Source organism: Aplidium turbinatum, chromosome 15 (assembly GCF_918807975.1).
Source record: "Aplidium turbinatum chromosome 15, kaAplTurb1.1, whole genome shotgun sequence".
In the NCBI taxonomy this organism is placed as follows: Eukaryota; Metazoa; Chordata; class Ascidiacea; order Aplousobranchia; family Polyclinidae; genus Aplidium; species Aplidium turbinatum.
Window position 1 is genome coordinate 18,430,379 of NC_137486.1, and position 10,679 is coordinate 18,441,057.

General features: G+C 38.5%; 1 protein-coding gene across 1 annotated transcript; it reads right to left on the minus strand.

The window, feature by feature from the left end:
* Nucleotides 1-1,188: 1,188 nt before the first annotated feature.
* On the minus strand, nucleotides 1,189-8,135 carry LOC145784445 (uncharacterized). The gene is made up of 3 exons (XM_082596261.1): nucleotides 7,557-8,135; nucleotides 4,145-6,216; nucleotides 1,189-2,930 (listed from the first exon to the last, which is right to left on the minus strand). Exons 2-3 carry the CDS (start codon nucleotides 5,954-5,956, stop codon nucleotides 2,721-2,723), a joined length of 2,022 nt encoding a protein of 673 aa, XP_082452387.1. The 5' UTR covers nucleotides 5,957-6,216; nucleotides 7,557-8,135; the 3' UTR covers nucleotides 1,189-2,720.
* Between the last annotated feature and the right edge of the window lie 2,544 nt (nucleotides 8,136-10,679).

Sequence of the window (10,679 nt, forward strand, 5' to 3'; positions counted from 1 at the left end):
CGTTGATGGAATAATTTGGGCCCGGTATCAATGAGATTCTTGTGCTCCAACTGAAGACACGTTAAAGAAAAACGTACAAAATCCCATGAATACGCATTGGCTTCTAAGTTGCCGGGTCTCTTAGAAAGGTTACGGACTTCTAAATTCATCTCGGGTTTTAAAAGTACTCCCTGAACTCCCCTGTCAACGCTACGACCCACTGGTATTGATTGTGGGAATGTTTATCTTCGGACTGAGAAAGCTTCTATGGTTGCTTAATCCTGGCAGTTTCGTGTTCTTGCATGGAGTTTAACTTTACTCACGTAGGCCTGGTTTCCGAGATTGACAGAGTGAAGCGCCGCTTGTTGAATTGTTGTCTATGTCTTGTATTCAGGGGCGTTGTAGGTGGTACTTTTAGACCCGGAATATTTAGGGGCCCCGGATTCAAAAGATTTCCCAGGACTTCAAACATTATCAAGATCTTAATACAGTATAATCAGATCAAAAGGAATTGCCATTAGGGAACGATCAAATATTACGTAACGCTTTTTTTCCGAATTTTTGACCCCCCCTCCCCCATGCAACGCCAACGTAACGCTTTTTCAATCCCCCCCTTCGTAACGCTTTTTCACTACAAATTCAGCACAAAAAAATACCATTCCGTACTCGAAAGCGTTACGTAACGTTTTGCTTGAACCCCCTCCCCCTCGAAGGCGTTACGTAATATTTGAACGTTCCCTTAGAGGTTAAAACAGCCACTTCAGGCGTAAGATGGTAAAATGTCGGGCGGCCCCCTTCCGGGTACCATCGTCGCCCAGATAGCTAGCGCTCAACTCTATGCACGAGAAACCGCAAGATCAAGTGGCGCTCGTCCGAATCTCGGGATGTGGGCTTGAGCAACGCATTTTAAGGGACTGCGCCATTCGATTATACCTAGTTAAGTGGATTATATGATTCTAGGTGATCGGGCCTGCGTCTGTCTACAAGTATGCGAAACTGCCAGGAATCCCAGTTACCTTTTTAAAGCTTTCTCAGCCAGAAGATAAACACTCAAACTAATTTTTTTGGTTCGATCCCCTAACAAAACAAGACTTCACTCTGCCAAACTCGGTAACCGGGCCTGCAGCAGTGGTTAAAACTGTTACGATTAAGCTCTCAAAGCTTTCTCAGTCCGAGGGTACGAATTCAAACCAAACCAAATTTTTTTTATACGCGTTTATTTTAACGAATAACAACACAGTACACCAGGGAAGCAGAAACGTAGCTTCGATTCTTCAAAGAGTCAAAGGTCTTTAGGACAAGTAAATATTTCACCAATAAAAGGTCCGAGACAGTATGGCATGCGTCAAGCAGAAAAAATGACAGCGAAACAAAGTGTGAAGCAATACATCAAAACAATACGAGTTACGACTACGAAGAACAACTAATAATTATAACTTTTTGATTTAATTTTCCATCCTCAGCAAACAACATACGTGACATAACGTGCGTATCTGAGGAGTCAGCACTTACCAATCCCAGTTGTAATTGTCAGAATGAAACCATAATTTCAACATTTCATATCGCTTCTTTAAAAAAAAACACGGTGAGCTAAGGTGCACTGATTAACGCAAGAGTTAATCCGCGATAAAACAGATTCACAGCTTGTTAAGCTTTAAATAAAATAACACAACCTTGACTCATGCTTTGCACAGCTGTGGACAAAGCAAACTGTAAAAAAAACTAAATAAAACCCTTCGACCACTGCCAAATGCCACAACCAATGCCCCGATGAGTGCAACGAGAAAGTAAATTCTACAAGTGCCAATTCTTAAACGAAAGTGTTGCAATGCGATTTACACCATGTTTCCAGACAACAAATCAGCCGTTTATCGACCAATTTGCTTTCTGGGTTGTGGTTTCTCTGGTCTTCAAATTTGCAGTTACGCTCCTGAAATAAATAAATATTACGTATTCATCCGCCTTACAAAGACGTGAATTTCAACGTCTGACGTGCATCATGTTGCGCTAGGAGAAACGACGCGCTGACAATAAATGACGTAAGCAGGCTGAGTGCAACTGACGGTTTGATTGAAAGCGTGACCGCCAATTACAAACCTCTCAGATGGTAAACAAATCTTTTGTTCAACGCGAAAGCGTACACTCTTAAACAATAACACTTGAGAGCAAGATTAACGAAGGGGTGATTTTTCTGAAAACTGTTCTTGTGCAACTTCGTTTCGGTAAAAGTTATTTTGAAAGGACATACCAACATTACCCAGCGTGTGGCCACAGGAAACAAAGACGATTGTAGAATGATTGCACGTGATATCATCATGAAGCGGTGGCGTAGAAACCCAATACAAGCTCACACATTCTGAATGATGACATTCGAAGCAACACCACAAAGACAAATACGACCCTGACAGTATCACCAAGGCTCAAATGGTTATTTACTTGTTACGTAGGTATGTGTGTCTGGTGCGTTGATCCAAGAGTGATGTTTATGACAATTTGTTTATTTTGTATCAGTAAATATTTATAGAATCTTATTGTTTATATGAGAAGCGTTGTCCACGAGCGCACTTGTACAGTGTAATTGTATTGCTGACATTCAGTGGCAAATGCATCCAAGCCAAATGAATCAGCAGAATTGAGCTGAAAAGCCTCACCATGTTTGGTAAATTGGTAAAGTTCAAATATGGTACTCTCAGGTTTGTGAAGAACGTTGTTTATAAGCCACATCAACACAAACAACACAATCAACCGCGCATAGAAACTGAAAGCTTAAAAACTTTTTCTCTGTGCTCAGGTACGAAACACCAAGCAATGTCTTTCTCTATGTTTGATATTCTCTTTCGGAACCTGACCTGGTCCCTGGAGAAGGCATCCCAGGATCCCTTCCTAGCTTGGCGGTATGCGAAGGACCATGTTACCATCCGATGGACAACAACGTTGTCATCAAAGCGAACCTGAAAAGAACGGAAGTCATTGTTATTGCTGAATGCCCGTCAATGTTTCATTTGAATTCAGAAAAACAAATTCTTTTACTTGAATTTGCCAAACGAGTTAGCTTATTTGCCAACATCATAGCATATTGCATTGAAATGTTCACAATGAAGACACTCTGAAAACAAATAGTATGTACAATGTACATATATAATGAAAGTACTTATTCCTTCATAACAAGAACTTAATATTAATAGCTTTTACAAACAAAGCACATGACATAATTAATTTCTCGAGAGTTGAGTTTACTTGACCACTCGCATGACCAATTTAATGTACTCTATAAAAAGTTCTGTTCATCACGAAATTTCAGCAATCCACTAGATACAACATAGCCTTAGTCTTACTACACACAACGAAACCAAAATACACGGAAACACAGCGATTGGACCAACGCGAGCAAGACAACAAACGGCTGATAAAAACAAAGAAGGTCAAGTAAATTTAAAGTGTTTCAAATGAATACAAGCATAAATGCATTTGTGGTCATCAAAATACTCCCAGTACCTGGTAGATTTTGAATTTTAGCAAATAACGATTTGTGTCTGGTTGACGAAACGTTGAAAATAAGATTGTCAAAAAATCTCATAATGATCTAGGCAATACCAAGGAGACAAAGTGGTTGAACAGCAAAGGTTTGAAATCAGTGTCTCAACAGCTTTGACACACAGAAGGAAGGAAACAAGCTGGTGTTAACAATTTTGCCAGTGGGCAGATCTAATGAAATCGAAGCTTCAGTAATCAGTAATCCGACCAAATGCCACGTTCGTCACTAACCAGCGATGTCTGTTTGTTTTGTGATGTAAAGTGTTGGTACAGATGCTGTGGCGATATTCAGCACTTTAAAATACCTCACTTCAACACTTAGCCATCCACATGACTTTGAATGTTAACGCCATGGGACCATAGTACTTCAAGTAGTTATGCAAACCTCTTTTTTCAACAGCACTTCACATACTTTTACTTTGCAAAACTGCTGCAGGTTACTGTCCTCTTCAATCACAAGTAGTATACACAGAGTTACATCCTCAAACAATCGACACATCTACTCAAAAGTGGTACAATAGATGATCTATGAACTATGGGGCTTAATTGCAAAAATTTGGTGTCCTTGCACAAATTATAAAGTTGAGATAAACAAAAACATAATAAAAAACAGGTTTTGAGGTTAGCATACCTTTGTTGGTGATTTCTTCATCGAGATTATATCTTCCTTGTTTCCAGAGGCTTGGTTACATGTTAGGACAGTTGCTTTATGTTCTTTTCGAGATGAAGAAAAGCTAGAACTACACTGCATAGGCTTGTTAACTTCAGTCGAACATATATCCATGAAAGCGCTTTGACATTTTACAAAGTAATTCCACAACTCGCAAGAATCACTTGGTGCTTTTAAACTGATTTGACTATCACATTCTGGAGCTGACGAGGTATTCTCTTCAACTGACCAACAATTTTCTGAATCAGAACATGAGAGATTATTTACTCCACAATCAGATTCATCACCATCTTTTGAATCCCCGAGAATGTATGAAATATTTGAGTTAGTACACGTAGGTCGTTGCACAGTGTTTTTTGTTTTCATATTTGAAACAGAAGGCTCAAATTGAAAGCCACCAGAGTCAATTTCTGAAACTGCATGGATAGGTTTATCAGAATCATCACCAGACATCGACTTAATATCAGTTTTTGTTGAATGCTTGTGGCGATTAGACCTTCTTTTGCGTCGAGCAGTCCAGGAGATTCTTGATGAAAGGACCTGTTGCCATGGGCACAGTTCATCATCAGAGCTGCTATCATCATCAGTACTACTCATGTCATCATCAGAAAGATTGTCATCAGTATCACTAAACTGACAATTTTCTGGGTAGTTGTCACAGCCACTGGACACGGACTGTTCATCATCACTGTCTGAAGACTCTTCACAAGATGATGAATAGCAGCATTCACCTGTATCGTTTTCAAGTGGAGTAGACTCAAAGCTACAATCAGAGTCATTATCATGTTCAAAACCTAAAATATTTGCAATGTATGGATTTTTGCATGGCATTGGGCCAATGGGCTTTTGATTACATTGGATTTCCGAGTTGTTAGCATCAGCAGAAAAATTATTTGATTTAGGCGTAACATCCGACACTTGATCTGACTGGCTATTAACACAGTCTTGAGGTAAAAAATCTTTTATAGCAGAAGTCATTTGCATTTCTTTGAAGCACTCTGGACTCATGAGTGTTACCTCAGTGCAGTCACTATTAGGTAATGTGGTTTGAATACAGGACATAACTTGCATGTTTGGGCATAAGCAGCCTTCACTCTCACAACTAACAGTAATTTGAGCCATATGAGGAATAGGAAAAGCACCTACAGATTTTTCTGTCTTGTCTGGAACAAAATCGTGTGTTGTCTGTTCCCCAAGCATAGATGTGCTAAAATGGTCAACTCGGTTTGCAGAACCTGCTGTAGAAATATAACTCAAATTGCTGTTAAATTTGCTGGTTAAGTTTTGAAGTGAGGAGCGCAAATATGACCCAACTCTTGCAATACCGCTTGTAGGACCAGTTTTCTCTGGTGTGACAATATTGGAGCTTTGAATGTCAATTCCATTTATCTTTGACAGACCATCACAAAGCCACATTTTTTGTAACTGATTTCCCATCATATAATCAGACAAATTGCTTTTATCTAAAGTTCTGCAAGGGGGATAAGAAAAACGAACGGGTTCAGATTCTGAACCACCAACACTGTCCAATCTCTCAAGTTTGCGCAAGGAGAATGTATTAGTTTGGTTATAAGAGCAATTTTTAACTTGCGCAATTGCTTCAAGTGAAATGCTTTTAATATCAACAGGTCTTGTAGAAAAGCTGCCTCCAGCGAGACTCTTTGCAGTAATTGTGCTTTGCTGTGAGTCAGCAGTAAAGTTTTTAGAATGAGCAGCTGAGACAGGCCAAAATTTACTGGACAACCAACTTCTGCTGTTGTTGGGATTAGACATGTTTCTCCGCAAAACCTTTTTATAGAATCACTTTCACAAAGCTAGAACAAGACTATGGTTCTTAGATCGATGCATAACACGCCATGATTCTATGGCTGACTTTAAAGGAATTCTTTCAACGTTTTCAGACAAATCCAAAGGTAGATAAACAGTTTTTTGATACGTTGAGGTATTAAAACAAACTTTTTTGGTGCAAATAATATTGAGAATGCAAATCACAACCATGTAATGCCAGAGAGAAGAGTCTTTGTTGATTTTTTCTGTAAATAAAAAGCATGAATTACCAAGTATATAACTTTAATCAAGTATAACAAGTATATACAGTATATATATATGATATAACATAAATCATAAGGTTTGATGAAAAGTTTAATAACAAAGTTTTGTTTTGGAATATAACGTTTTGTTTAAGAGTTCATCAAAATTATATATGATTCTTTTAAATATATATGCTTTTACTTGACAATTAAGATGATTTTATAACCAAGCTTAAAGATATTTTACATGCTTCAATAAACCATCATACCTACAAACTTTGCTGGTTTTATATTTGATTTCAATGCCAAGTTTATCTAAATGAATAGCAGTGAACATCCATGTGGGTACATGCAAGAGTGGGTACATGCAAGAGTGGGTACATGCAAGAGTGGGTACATGCAAGATGTGCTAATGTCAAGAGAGCCGCAACAAGATTGGCGAAGTGTTTTGTTTGTGGGAAATGCAGTAAAGGAAGGAATGAAGTGGAAGGCCATGATGATGAGTTCTGCCATGGCATCGAAACAGTGACAGACTTCTGTTATCTGGGTGATCGGATAAATGGAAGTGGTGGATGTGAAGCAGCGGTGACAACAAGGGCAAGATTGGGCTGGGCAAAGTTCAGGGAATGTGGGGAAATGTTGTATGGCAGAAAATTCTCACTAAGGATGAAAGGGAAAGTATATCGGAGCTGTGTGCGGCCTGCAATGCTATATGGTAGCGAGACATGGATATTGAGAGAGAGTGAACTGGCAATCCTGAGAAGAACGGAAAGGTCAATGGTGAGAGCAATGTGTGGGGTGAAAACGAGAAGGGAAAAAAGGACTGAAGAATTGTTGGATATGCTAGAGATGAGAGAGACCATAGACCAACTGGCAAGGGCAAATGGAGTAAGATGGTATGGACATGTGATAAGGAGGGAGGAAGGAAGTTTTCTTAGAAAGGCACTAGATCTAAAGGTGGATGGGAAGAGGAAACGCGGACGTCCAAGAAGAACGTGGAAACAACAAGTGAAGGATGAATTTAAAAAAGTCGGACTGAAGGAGGAAGATGCAAGGGACAGGGTGAAATGGAGAAAAGGGATTAAAACAATTGCTGCGCGGAAACAATCGGCCACCCCCACTAGTGGGGAACAAACCGACGATGGATTATGATGATGATCCAACTTAAACATATTTGTTATATATAATTTTCATAAACAAACAGTAACTGAATACCACTTTATGATAACAATTTGGCATCACTTTACCTGTCAGATACTGTTATAAATTCTTATACTGTAGTTTAGATTAGAATTTGAAGTCTTTGTGTTATTTAACAATATAAAATGCAACATCATACTCACCAAAAGATAACATAAGCTGTACGTCTTCTTGAGTTGTTTGACAGTTTGTCGACATAATTATAAGTCACAGTAACATTGAACACGTAAAATAAAGTTTTCCGAAAATGTGTATGTGTATTTCTTGTATCTAAAAATGATATAATGCAAACTAAATATAACATTTAATTAAACTAACATTGACACTAGGCATACACAATATTCACAACAGCATCAGATAAAGGCTTAGTAGGCTACAGCTTAAGTACCGTATTATACAGTACTAGCTGGCAAACGCCAAAAACCTATAAATAAGTTTCCACTTATAGAAGTTGCTATTTAATCTGCTAATCAGAAAGTTATTAACTAAATCTTGTAATTAATTGTAGTAACTAAGAAAATCATATACCGTATAAAACGGGTGCAACCTAATTCGTACCCTGAAAAGATCGAGAGAAAAAATAGCACAAAGCCGAAGATCACAACAAAGTCGAAGTCGCTAAAGGTGTTTCCGCAAAAATTTAAAGTTAGGGGTAGGGTTAAGCGGAAACTCCGATCCGTGTGCTATTTTGGCTTTTTTAATTTTTTTTCTTGATTCTTTTATGGTACGGAATGAGGGTACGATTTGTTCAGGGTACGAATTAGGTTGCATCCATATAAAACTACTTTCCGTAACAAAACATAAGCAAACACAAAAAATGAAATAACTTTTCTGAACTTTCGGCCAATATGAAGTGATCTACTGCACAAGTTTACTTTAGTGAAAATACATTATAACATAAAAACTACCATACCCATACTTACAAGTTACACCTGTACTTTTAAAGCTATCATTTTTAACATAATCACAAGAGAAATACAGACTGAAGTCAAACAGGCTTCTTCAATTCTTGACGTAGAATGTTTACCTGACCATTGATTTTAATTCATGGATCACTACATAATATCTAATTGGTATAACCCTGTACTGGTTTCCTACCACCTCATAATTAAGTTCCAAAACTACATAAAACGATCAGCTTTACCAAACATATTAGACCTAACCAAATCTCATTATTCATTGAGTGTTGAGACAAAAAGAACTGATACCATAGAAGCTTCTGGGTATTTAAATGTTAATAAGGTGATAATGAGCATTTCGCCGAAGTTGTTTTAGCCACAAAAACAATTGTTTGGATCTTCCTCAAGTTCAGTAATACGGAAAAACAGCATTCTTCGTGTGGGTAACAGTTCCAGACTCGCTGTATGAAAATCATGTCGTCAACAGACACCCTTTCACACGCTTCATCGACCAAATACGTCATGTGACCAGTGACGTTAAATCGCTAATGGTCACAGAGGCCTATTTTAGGCGCCTTTATTGCATCATCTTGTATTACTAAAAGTGTTGCCAACGCCAGAAAAATAAAGTTTTATTTATGAATGACTTTCATTGCTGGTGGATTGTCAAAACGTGTTCATATATCATTCATACAAAACTTTTGAGAAGGGGATTTATTGCGTTGGCCTATATTGCTTGACGATAAGCGTTATGTTTTAAAATAGCAACAGCAGCACAAATAATACGGTGAGTGAATTTTCGACTTGGCTTGAGAAAAAATAAGATTCAGCAACGCTGGCTCAACATTCAAAGTGTGTGCTTGTACTTATACAAGGGCAGGTCTCTATTCTATGATACCTGATAGGTCAGTTGATTAGCGCGTGACCTCGTAAACGAAGAAGCTTCAAGACCAAGCGGCGGCTGCGGCGCTGGTCGAGTCTCGAGGTGTGCGCTTGAGCAACGCATTCTAAGGACTGTTCTCCATTCAGCGGCACCAAATGGATGGAACAATTCCCCGGCAACAAAGTCTTTAACAATCGGAAATTTCACTCTGTCAATCTCGGTAACCACCCCTGCGTCAAAAGCCTCTACATTCTATGTATCTACAAGCAGTGGCTGTATTCGTAGGATAGCCTATACGGCGGCGGTATACGCAGTATAGCCTACTCTCTGCTTTTTCGAGCGATTATAGTATACCCTCTGGTTTTCCATATAGGCTAGAGTGCCTATGCTATCCTTAGGCTACTGATTCTTGACAACTACTAACTATGTAACTAACTAGGCTACTTAACCCTTTGAGGACCAATGGTATACGGGTGTACAATGGTACATGGGTGTACCATGAACCCGTTCTGAGAGTTTTATCATTCAATCATTTCATTCAGAGCATTGTTAGAGAGAGAGAGAGAGAGAAACCTTTTATTTTGTCTGTTGCGAGAAAAGTATACGGTACAAAATATAGACAATGCAAATAAAATGGCACCATAACTAGAATCTACAACAGACAGGATGCAAATGCAGAATGCAAATGAGACTTTGTGCTAATGCCGACACTAACAATGGTCAGCTGCTGGTTGATATTGCTAACTTTGCAACCTGAAAAAATGATAGAAGGAAATTTGCGTCATGGAGAAGCAGAGGTGAGAAGAATTTGTAGACGCTTTGACATTGATGAAATACAGTCAATCCAAGGGTTAAGAGACTTTAGTGAAAAAGTTGAAATTGTGCCCAATAGTTTGAAGCCTCTCTTGACAGCTATTTCAACTTTCCTTGTTCTACAGCAGAATGTGAACGTGGTTTCAGTTTATTGAACGATATTATCACAGGTTCAAGAGCGTCTTTGCTTATTGATAATGTGGGCTGTTGGACGTTTACTAAACTTAATTGCAATGGACCACCTGTGGCTCAATTTACTGCTAAAAAATGTGTAAGATCCTGGCTGCCAAACCACCGATGTAGATTCTTCTCGGCAGGCTGTTTGGAATGTACGCCTATTCATAAAAAATAAACAATTTTGTACCTCTCGTTCAATATTGATAGTTCATGTTATGGTAGAAGAAAGATTAGTATTTTGCAAGTTGTGTATTTATCATTTTATCAAATCTGAGACAGTATACCCTGTGCTTTTTTTACGAATACAGCATTGTCTACAAGTATGTGAAACTACCAGCAATAACGTATCAAGGGTCAAGGCTTTGTCAGTACGAGGATAAAGATTCAAAACCAACTCCAAGTCTTCAAATGAACTGTTCAATCCCAAGACAACATTCTCCGCAATAAAAGATCTCTACTTGACACGCCTCTTCATTCAGAAAAATGATAACTTA